The 11265-nt window shown below is 53.8% G+C and overlaps 1 protein-coding gene across 17 annotated transcripts in view; it reads right to left on the bottom strand.

Annotated features, from left to right (window-relative positions):
- Positions 1-2269: 2269 nt before the first annotated feature.
- Positions 2270-11265, bottom strand: part of LOC107401153 (uncharacterized) — a 29274-nt gene continuing 20278 nt past the window's right edge. For 14 of the 17 annotated variants that reach the window (XR_006073235.2, XR_006073233.1, XR_006073237.2 and 11 more), the window contains 5 exons: positions 11042-11140; positions 8496-8582; positions 7716-7876; positions 6064-6188; positions 2270-2538 (listed from right to left, as the gene is read on the bottom strand). Coding sequence is in view for 6 of the 17 variants with exons in the window: in XM_076574422.1 (XP_076430537.1) it covers positions 8541-8582; positions 11042-11140 (141 nt within the window). In the remaining 11 variants the exon portion in view is untranslated. Of the gene's footprint in view, positions 2539-6056; positions 6189-7715; positions 7877-8495; positions 8583-11041; positions 11141-11265 lie in introns of all 17 variants that reach the window. The other 3 variants (XM_076574415.1, XM_076574421.1, XM_076574416.1) reach the window with 2 other exon arrangements.

Raw genomic sequence — 11265 nt, 5'->3', positions numbered from 1 at the left:
GTCAGTGCAGGGATGCTGGTGTAGAATCACTGCAGTGTCAGGTGTGTGTGTCAGTGCAGGGATGCTGGTGGAGAAGCACTGCAGTGTCCAGTGTGTCAGTGCAGGGATGCTGGTGGAGAAGCACTGTAGTGTCCAGTGTGTATCAGTGCAGGGATGTTGGTGGAGAAGTACTGCAGTGCCCAGTGTGTGTGTCAGTGCAGGGATGCTGGTGGAGAAGCACTGAAGTGTCCAGTGTGTCAGTGCAGGGATGCTGGTGCAGAAGCACTGCAGTGTCCAGTGTGTGTGTCAGTGCAAGGATGCTGGTGGAGAAGCACTGCAGTGCCCAATGTGTGTGTGTCAGTGCAGGGATGCTGGTAGAGAAGCACTGCAGTGTCAGGTGTGTGTGTGTGTCAGTGCAGGGATGCTGGTGGAGAAGCACTGCGGTGTCAGGTGTGTGTCAGTACAGGGGTGCTGGTGGAGAAGCACTGCAGTGTCAGGTGTGTGTGTGTCAGTGCAGGGATGCTGGTGTAGAATCACTGCAGTGTCAGGTGTGTGTGTCAGTGCAGGGATGCTGGTGGAGAAGCACTGCAGTGTCAGGTGTGTGTCAGTGCAGGGATGCTGGTGGAGAATCACTGCAGTGTCCAGTGTGTGTCAGTGCAGGGATGCTGGTGGAGAATCACTGCAGTGTCAGGTGTGTGTGTGTGTCAGTGCAGGGATGTTGGTGGAGAAGCACTGCAGTGTCAGGTGTGTGTGTGTGTCAGTGCAGGGATGCTGGTGGAGAAGCACTGCAGTGTCCAGTGTGTCAGTGCAGGGATGCTGGTGGAGAAGCACTGCAGTGTCCAGTGTGTATCAGTGCAGGGATGCTGGTGGAGAAGCACTGCAGTGTCCAGTGTGTCAGTGCAGGGATGCTGGTGGAGAAGCACTGCAGTGTCAGATGTGTGTGTCAGTGCAGGGATGCTGGTGGAGAAGCACTGCAGTGTTGGGTGTGTGTGCCAGTGCAGGGATGCTGGTGGAGAAGCACTGCATTGTCAGGTGTGTCAGTGCAGGGATGTTGGTGGAGAAGCACTGCAGTGTCAGGTGTGTTTATCAGTGCAGGGATGCTGGTGGAGAAGCACTGCAGTGTCCAGTGTGTCAGTGCTGGGATGCTGGTGGAGAAGCACTGCAGTGTCCAGTGTGTCAGTGCAGGGATGCTGGTGGAGAAGCACTGCAGTGTCAGGTGTGTGTGTCAGTGCAGGGATGCTGGTGGAGAAGCACTGCAGTGTCAGGTGTGTGTGTCAGTGCAGGGATGCTGGTGGAGAAGCACTGCAGTGTCAGGTGTGTGTGTGTCAGTACAGGGATGCTGGTGGAGAATCACTGCAGTGTCAGGTGTGTGTGTCAGTGCAGGGATGCTGGTGGAGAAGCACTGCAGTTTTGGGTGCAGTGGTGTGGAAGCACAGAGCATGCACTATGCTCCCATGCCTGTGAATTATCCGGGAAGGCTTCGAGCTAATGGATGCTTCTTCTGAGGGAGGGTGGATGGTTCAGGACGCCTCCTTTTCTTTTTGTGTTGTTAGAATCATGCCATGTGTAATAGCATATTTTCTTTTTTTAGACAAATTCTGGGATTCAAACTGAAGTTTTATGGAAGGGTTGTGTTCAGGCAGGAAGGACCTGGGGCAGGAGAGGCTGAAGGGTACAGTTTGGGCTCTGGTCATGCTCCAGCAATGTCTCTTAGAGGGTGGGAGGGACTTGTCTTTTCGGGAGTCTGTTGGATGTGGGTGTTACAGGGGAAAAGAGATGAAGAGCACAGTCCTGGTTTCTTGCCATGGCTCTTCCATGCTCCCTTGAACTCTGTGTCAGGTCTTGTGGCTGAGAAGTCCTGCCTGCCGTCTGTCTTGCTAGCCCTGGTCATTTCCTTCTGTGTCACTGAGAGGATGGAGAGAGAATAGGATTGTAGGATGGGTGCTCCTCCTTTGTGGACCGTGAGAAAAGGAAGTAAAGAAAGAACCTTTGCTGAGGGAGGCAGCAACCCCTGATCCTTGACTGAAGAGCAGCCCCACTCTGGTTCTTGCCTGATGCACCCCTGGTTGGGAGAGGAGTTTATTGCTCTGATGGTCTTGGAACCCCTTCTCGTAAAGCTGGGGACTAGCAGAAAGTATGGGGAGAGCTGTTCTCATACCATCCTAGTCCTGCAGGCAGGCTTCAGGGAGCCCCACCTGGTGAGGCTCTGTAGTGTTGTGGTGTTGCTCTGTTATGGAGAACCCAGCACAACCCAGTCCCTGCCCAGCACATCCATAGGCAACTACTGCTGTTCAATCTGCAACACTCTTTATTGGACATGGGATAGGATTTAGGGAGCAGCTGAGAGGCAACAGGGGAAATAGGTGGGCCAGGCGGGACAGCTTGCTGGAAGTGACCGGGCAAGCGAGGCCCTCATTCCGTGGCTCTGGGGAGAAGCTGTCAGGTGGTACGTGCCCTCTGCCTCTGTCCGTTTCTGCTTGCTGGAGCCGGCCCTTTCTTAGTCTGGGAACACACTTGGCCTCGAAGGGGAGCACAGAGCGAGGTCAGGTCTTCTTTGGCCTGCAAAGAGAAATTGTTAAGAGTGGAGGAAAAGACCTGTTATCTCAGATAGGGGAACCAAAGGCAGGAGGACTGCTCTGAGTTCTAGGCCAGCCTGAACTACACAACAGGGCCCCATATGAAGTCTCTCTCTCTCTCTCTCTCTCTCTCTGGTACACATATGAACACTTATACTCACAATACATACTCATACACTTGCACTCATGATTAAAAGTCCTTTTTGGATGGAGACCTCAGTTAGGAGCAGACAGAGAAAAAGCCACCTGTAGTCTGGGAAGGGAATCCCCTCCTCCAGCAGACAAGGAGCCTAGTGTAAAGCGTCTCTCCTAGCCCACCCCAGAGCACCGAGGGCAGGATGTCCAGGATGGAGCTCTGGTCCTAAGAATGGTAGAACTGGCCAGGCGGTGGTGGCGCACGCCTTTAATCCCAGCACTTGGGAGGCAGAGCCAGGCGGATCTCTGTGAGTTCGAGGCCAGCCTGGGCTACCAAGTGAGCTCCAGGAAAGGCGCAAAGCTACGCAGAGAAACCCTGTCTCGAAAAACCAAAAAAAAAAAGAATGGTAGAACTGTGGCCAGAGCCCAGGGAATTCGATTATGAAGGCAGAAGCGTGCTAGAACACAGTCTAGGAGTAATTGACTTCAGCAGCTGGACAGCTTCTTCTCCAGTCCTGCGTCAACCCCTGGAAACCGGCAGAGCTTCCCTTGGAGACTGCCTGTCTGGTTCCCTGAGCTTTGGCTCTGCAGCTGTGCTGGGAACCTGGTCCACAGGAAATCAGGATCGGGAGGGAGGGAGGAGCCCAGGCGAAGCACAGCACAATGGGCTGGCAGCCTGTGACTCTGGGGAGCAGACTGGGGACTCTGGGGACCTCTGACTGTGCCTGTGAACCTGGGGTCAGGATTGCAGGGCAGATGAACTGGAGAAAAACCAAGTGGTGGCCAAATTTAGGCCAGTGCTCAGAAGCACAGGTGGCCATGGCCCGCAGCTTAAGAAGTCCCCTTACCCACCTTCACTTCCAACAAGGGAATTCCAGGGAGAGGAGGGACTCTCAGCCATATCCCTGTGCCACCTAGCTCTACTCACTGTCACCTGCCTGTAGCCGGGACACTCCTCAGCCTCTCTCCTCAGTTTCTCTTCCCCTACCATTGCCAGGCCTTAACCTTGACCTTGACTGGAGGAATTGGGCTGAGACGTCTGTATTCGCTGACAGAGTCCGCGTCCCTCCCCGCCAGGATAAGGATTGTATTTATAAACTTGGGTTCTTCCGGGCTTGGTTCCCAGGTCACCTGCAGGCCCTCAGAGCACTCCCCGACCCCCAAAATTATTGCCTGGCTTCCTCCACATTCCCCTATGGCCTTGGTCCCACTCCCAAGCTGGCTGAACCTGGAGTGATCACAGGAGAGATCGGCGGCCTGTGGCAGGGCCTGAGAAAAGGTTATAGATGGGACTGGGGTAGGGCCGACCCTGGCTGGGGAGGAGCGATCCAGATGACAGGGCCAGCCAGGGTCTCCTAGCAACAGTAAAGTGGCAGGGGGCTGGGAAGAGGGGTGGGAACAATGATATCATAAATTACCCAGCCCTCCCACCCAGCCCCCTCTGGAGCAGGGTCCTTTCCCTCCCCACCTGCTTCTCAGCCAGCTGGCCCTGCTCAGTACCAAGTACTCTTCCAGCCAAGGCAGCCAATCCTCACCTTCCACCGGGTGATAGAAGGAATGACAGAGGGAAGGGACTGGAGTTCTCAGGACCTTTGGAGCCTGCCCAGTAGTCCTAAGGCCCCACCAGCCAGCCTAGGAAACAGCCCCTCCCTGGTAGTCCCCGGCTCCTGCCTCCTCTAGGGTGCTGCTGACAGGAAAGGAAAGAAAGTTCCAAAACATTTGGGGACATCAAATGGAAATCCCTATGTCTTTTTAATTTTTTTTTTTTTGTTGTTGTTACATTCGGGGGTGGGGAGTGGTGTGCAGGCCTTGGTACATGGGTGGAGGTCAGAGGACAACTTTCGGGAATCAGTTTTTCCTTCCACATGTGGGTCCAGGATATCAACCCAGGCTTAGGGCAAGTACCGGTATCCACACCGAGTCGTCCATTTCACTGTCCCCGCTCCCTAAGTCTTTAAGGGGCATTTAAACTTCGTACCAAGTTAATTAAGCCTCCATTTCCATTTCCCACCACCCAGGGAGAGGAGTTGCTTTAAAATGATGGAAGCTGGGTGGTAGACCCTTCCATGGCTTTCACCTCATCCGTGGTGAGCTAAGAGCTGGTGTGACAGCGATAGAGATCGTGACTAGATGGTTGGGAAGGGCTCCAGAGCCAAGAATGAGAAAGCCTGTGTAACTTCCTACCCAGAGTGAGAAAATGTCTGTCTTAGGAGCAGGAAACAGGATCTGCCCCCACCCCCGCTCTGCCCCCCACGTCCCTGGCAGCTGGAGATTGAACTGGTGCAGGCTAGGGCAAGCACTCTGTCACTGAGCTACAGCCCCAGCCCAGAAACAGGATCTGAACTTCTAGACACACCGAATAAAGTATAGCACAGAGCCAGACACAGTGGCCTATTTTGGCCATTGCCATGTTTTTTTTTTCCTTTAAGACAATCTGACATCATAACCCAGGATGTCCTGGAACTCATAATCTAGCCCAGGCAGGCCTCGAAACTGTAGCAATTCTGCCTCAGCCTCCTGAGTGCTGGGATTGCAAGTGTGTGTCACCACATATAGTTTATGTAGTGCTGGGGATGGAATCCAGGGTCTTGTGCAATGAGCTACATCCTTTGTCCTGATAATGGTGATTAATTAATGGGTTTTGCTTTATTTGAGACAGGGTCTCACTATGTAGCTCTGGCTGTTCTGAAACTTGCTATTGTGACCAGGCTGGTCTTGAACTCATAGAGATCCTCCTGCCTCTGCCTTTCAAGTGCTGGGATTGAAGGAACGTGTCATCATACCCAGAAATTCAACTTGTTTTTGAGACCAAGGTCTAAGTCTCTGTCCCTGGCTGGCCTCACGCTCACCGTTCTCCTGCCCACGCCTCCTAGGGGCTGAGTGTACAGGCATGATGCACCGTGCCTAGCTTTCCTGGCCGTTTGCAAAAAACAGATATTGATAGGAATTTTTAAGGGACCTGTTTTCTGTCCCTCAGGAGCCCCAAAGAAAATCCACAGAGGAGGTAGTGCCCTGAGTACAAGATGGCAGCCAATTGCCATAGTAACAGCAGAAGGAGTCTGGTTGGCTGTGGGGGCGGAGCTGGTATGCCAGCTGGTGCCAGATGGACAGCCCAGCAGAAGGCAGCCCTCGCAGGTGAAACTCCACCATGCTCAGGCTCTCTTCCATATGCCAGCCTCAGCCTGGTCCTCCCCCCTAGTTCTGGAGGCCCCAGTGCCGCTGGTGGAGGCTAAAGGGGATGCCATTCCTTCCTTGACTCCTGCTTGCGCGACAAGGGACAGCTGTGTCCAGACAAAAGACCCTCCGTGCTCAGAGTCTCCCTGGACCGTGGCCCTAAGGACCCCCACAGATTCTAAAGTAGCTCACTGCTGACCATGCCCAGGACCGGAGAATCAGGCTGGAAGGCTGTGGACCAGGGCTTACAGGTCCTTATTCATTTCCCTGAGCAGAGATTCCACAGTGCCTGGCTCATGCCGCTCTGGAGAACAAGGAGAGGACCTAAGGAAGGAATGGGAATAGCTGTAGGCAATCTGGGAGCAAGCCTCCTGGTGGACTAGATTACTAGTACCCACAAGAGATGCCACCGTCTAAGACAGACCTGAGACACAGACAACTCCATTCACTAGACAGGAACCTAGTGTGATTCTACTCTCCTCAGCTGGCACCCTAAGGCCCAGGCTTCTGGGAGACTGTCACTTCGGTTCTGCCTACTTCCTCTTACTGTGTCCCTCGACATTCAGGACTGAGCACCGGACATTGGCACACCATCCTACAGAGGGCTACAGAAGTTAGGGCCCGAAGGCATTGATCGCTTGCCTCTCTCCTCCTCTACTAGCAAGTGAGGGAAGTCAGAACCTGTATCCCGATCGGTCTATCCAACCCTAACTCTGTCTTTTATTGTCCTTCCTGTAGACTTGAACCCTTGACCTGTAAGTCATTCTACTCTCTAAAGTGTTTCAAACCCAAAGAGCAATTAAAAGGGCCGGGTAGGCAGCAAGGGCTTGATGGGGGGGGGGGTCTCTCCTCACTGCTGATAAGCAGGAAGGGGCACAGAGGTGGGTTCAGGAAAGACCTTGTGCTTAGGAAGGTAAGAGTGCTTTGAACCCGGAGGTGGCCTACAGACTCCTTTTTGCCTCTGGGTCACTGCTGGTTTTCCACTCTCCCCCTACAGGGTCCTCGATGTAAGAGGTGCCCTGTGATAGTCCCTCTAGGCTCCTGTGGGACCAGGCCCCAAACCTGGGAGAGCACACGAGGGCTGGAGAAGGAGAAGCTAGAAGACCCAGGGGACCCAGCTGGAAAGGACGGGAGGGGGGCAGAGGGGGGCGCCTAGACCTGGGGTCTGACTGGGCAGGACCAGGAACCTGCCTGGGAACCGCTTTCTACAGCCTCTCTGGAAGACTCTGGCCAGGCCTAGCTTCTTTCTTCTCCTGCGGACTTCTGGAAGCCTGAGGCTACCTCCAGCCCTACCCCCAATGCACTGAAGGCCCCAGGAGCTAAGTCCCCTCACCTGACAGCCACTGCCAAGGCCACTTACAGAGAAGCCTTTGTGTAAAGCCTGGCATCTCGCTGACAGGGCAGCTTGGGGACCAGCGGTCCTTCCTCTCCTCCCTGCCCGACTTGCTCTCAGAGAATCCCCTCGGACTAAGCCCTACACCCCACCCCCAACTCTCATTATCCCTTACTTCCCCCAGGAAGTTTCTGAGTACAGGTCCCTCCTCTCCATTTGAGCACCAGTCAGCCTTAGAGTCCTTGACTTCTTAAATCTTTTGGTTTTTAATGTGAGAGCTCAGAAACCATCAGGTTGTGTGCACGTGAACCCCCTGGAAGTTACATACACCGCCCAGCCAGGTGCCACGTCCTAGCCTAGCCCCTGGCTGACTTCCTCGAACCCCACCATTTAACCAGCCTCCCTGCTTCAGTATCTAAGGCTCCACTTCCTTTGAGGGACAGGCAAGTCCTGATCAACCATGCTTTTCCTTTCTGACAGCTACTTCCCACTACCTCCCTCCCCAAAGTCCCGAATACCTTGCTTTACTGCTTTATCGGTGTCCTCCAGGAAGCCACCGGGCTTGTCGCAGGGCAACCGCTGGCCTGAGATGAGTTGTGTCTGCTTTCCCGCTAGACTCTATGGGCCATGGGAGTCTCTTCCAGCCTGGCATGGACGAGGCATCCAAAGAGCTTGCCGACTGTAGGAGCCAACGTGGAGGAATAAGGAAAAGAAAAGCTTGGACACACGAGTTGGCACAAGGAGGGAATGACAGGGTTTGGTGAGACTGATTTGGACATAGAACAAGTCCAGACAGTGCTCAGGATTTGAACCTTTGGGCTGGAGAGATGGCTCAGGGGTTAAGAGTACTTGTTGCTCTTCCAGAGGACCTGGGTTAAGTTCCCAGCACCCACATGGCAGCTCCTAACCATCTGTAACTCCTGTTCCAGGAGATTCAATGCTTTCTTCTCCTCGGGCACCAGGCATGTATGTGGTAGTGCACATACATACATGCAGGCATTCCTATACATAAACTAAAATAAATTCACAAATTAAAAATTTGAACCTGAGGGTCTACAGGTTTAGGGGAAAGGAAACAAGAGTGTGGGCGCAACTCACGCCAGTGAGCAGTTGAACTCCGAGTAGGACCCCCTCTTGAGCTCTGCCACCCCAGAGGCTAGAAGCACAGGCACCTTCCCAGAGTTCTTCACAGTAGGGCCTGGGCATGTGAGCATTTCAGGCTCTAGGCTCTGAGCTAATGGCAGGACACTGGGAAGAGGAGTGGAGAGTGTCACTTAAAAAGGAGAGAGAGTTTCTACCTTCAACAGATGGCTGAAATGACCAAAGTGACCCCAAGGGAGACATCAGGTGCTGACACTCGGTGTGGAGCTGACTGACCCAGAGGCCTGAGTGAAGGAAAAGAGGAACAAGTTACTTCAGGTAGAACATGAGAAGCAAGACCAACACAGACACTGGGAAGATCAAGCCGGCATGACATTGTCCACAGAGGTAAGAGGCTGTGAGTGGTCTTAGAGAGGGCACAGTTTCCAAAGGGTTGTGAAGATGGTAGTGACCAGCTGGGCTGAAGAATATACTGTGGCTTTCCACAGCCCGGAGACCCTCCAACTCCGGATGATCTTGCCTGCCCATGCCTTGCCCTGTCCCTCTCCCGCTGGGCTTCTCAACCCTGACTCTTCTAGTACCTTTGACATCACCCGCAGTCTTGAGTCCTCTGGGATCTGTACCCGGTGATCAGTCTTCTCGGCCACCCTGCCTCCATGATGAACCTCATAGTTCTTCTGGGAACGCCCCCTCCCCACCTCTCCCTGCCTCTTTATCTCCCTTTTTAATTTCACTGATAGTAATGTTCAGGTCTATTCCTGGTCAGCCAGGAAATCCTCCCCTGTGGTGGTGTTCTCCTTCATGTCCACCACCCAGGCTTGGCTCTCAGCCCACATCGCTCAGAGGCGGCCATTTTATAAACACCAGCTACCTAAGATGGCGGCCTCCCTCTTCCTATGTTTCCATTCCCACGGCCTCACGTCCTACCGGGCTTTCTTTCTGAAGCCTGATTCCGACAAGGTGGGGGGCCCCGACGGAGGAGCCAAGGCCAGAGGAAGCAAGAGAAAAAAAGGACAGAAAAGTCAGCCCCTTGGCATCTCTCTTTGGCATCTGAGTCCAACCCAGGGAGGGAGGGCAAGAGGGAAGAAAGAAAGTAGTATGAGTTTTTATTTCTAGCCTCTTCCTGCCACCTCCCCCCCAGCTCTCCCCCCACACTTTGATGAAAACAAAATCTCTCCCTTTTTCTCTTCTCCACCCCCCCCCACCTCTTTTTTCCTGGCTTCCACCATGAGCCTCCTGCAATGCAAATGAACTGTATTATGCAAATATATGCAAATAAGGCTTAACGAGCGGAAGGAGGGGGCAGAATGCCTAATGAGTAATGGTGAGGGTACAGATGGAGGGTGTCAGGAATGGCTCCCTCCTCCTTTCAGTTCCCACAGCCTGGAGGTTTGCTAAAGGTAGCAGGTGTCCCTTATTTCTGGGAAAGTGCAGAAGGCCAAGATCCCAGCACAGCCTATCACTTCAGCTGAGGAGTCTTAGGATAGCTCTGGCTATAGGCAAAGGACTGGGGAGCTTGAGGAGAGAGAGGTTAAATAGAAAGAATAGGTGCCCACTGTCTATCCTTGTCTGGATACTGGATATGCCAGCCTCACTGCCCTGTGGGCCTCTGGTCCCGGGTGCTGAGGGTGGTACATGCATAAGCATGGCATGGCTGTGCATTAGAGAGGAGGATTCTCAGGGGAAGATTCCCAGGCAGACCCAGGTTTCTCCTAGAGGTGGGGGTGAGAGCTATCTTTTTGTGTGCTTTGGGGTTGGGGGTTGGGGTGGTTGCCATGGCAACACAGCATAAGAACACCCACCTCCCCAACATTCAGCCCCAGAGGACTCAGGGGTTGGGGGGTGGATAATGGATTGACACCCCCCGATGCCCCCGCCACCTGGCACTGCCAGCCGGAGATGGCAGCGTCAAATAGGAGAGAATGGTCCCTTTGTTTCTAGGCTCACGGTGTTGGGGGAGCAAGCATGGGCACACAGAAGGGCCTTTCCCAGGCCCCGTTCCAGTTTGCATGCCTCCCGCTGGCCTCCAGAGACTCCTGGGGCCATCCACTGGTCTCCATCCCCTGGCAGATGGTGCCCCCTTGCCTTTTCTCCTAGGTAAGCCTTCCCCATGCCTTCTGCAGGGCTTTCCCTTAGAGCCTTCTCCGACAGTGAGAAGAGTCAGTCCCACCTCTTCCTGGTTCCCATTGATACTTCACATTCCCAGACATGCATCCTGCCTTTGTGTGGAACACCCCCCTGTGAAACTCCTGCCAGAAGTGGGCAAGGAGATTCCTAAAGGGGGAATCAGATGCAGAAAAGCCTGAGCCTTCAAGCTTCACTCACCAGATGGATGACCTCTCTCTCTCTCTCTCTCTCTCTCTCTTCTCTCTCTCTCTCTCTCTCTCTCTCTCTCTCTCTCTCTCTCACACACACACACACACACACACACACACACACACACATATATGATGACAGAGGGTGAAGATGGCTGACACTTGTTTTAGCTTCAGTTGATCTGCACATTCTGTCTTCCATGATTCCCATGGAATCCTTCCTGACCTCTGACCTTCAGCCTTCCTATCACGGCTTCTCCTTCTGTGTCTTCACAAGTTCAAGCCCCGTGTTCCCCAGGCTGCCATGCCACATCTCTCAGCCTGTCTCCCGAGACTCCCCCCAGATCCAGAATATAGCGCTGGATGTCTGCCTGGAATGGAGACAGGGAGACCTCCACGCTCCTAAAGGCGTCAGCAGGCTCACTCACCGCTAGGAGCTGTCCGTGGTGCTGGATGTCACTGGTCCGCACGTCCACAGGGCAGAGAGAGGGCGGGAGGGTGGAGCACCCACCCGCCCAGCGGAGAAGCTGAAGGGAAGAAAAGCAGAAACATTTGGATACAGTAAGTGAAAAGGCCATTTTAAAGGAAGTCTCCCTGCTACTGGAGGGGAGGAGAGCCTTGGAGTCAATGAGTGCTGAACTTTCCACCCCTT

Source organism: Peromyscus maniculatus, chromosome 6 (genome assembly GCF_049852395.1).
Source record: "Peromyscus maniculatus bairdii isolate BWxNUB_F1_BW_parent chromosome 6, HU_Pman_BW_mat_3.1, whole genome shotgun sequence".
Lineage (NCBI taxonomy): Eukaryota > Metazoa > Chordata > Mammalia > Rodentia > Cricetidae > Peromyscus > Peromyscus maniculatus.
This window is presented reverse-complemented; position numbering and strand designations above follow the sequence as displayed.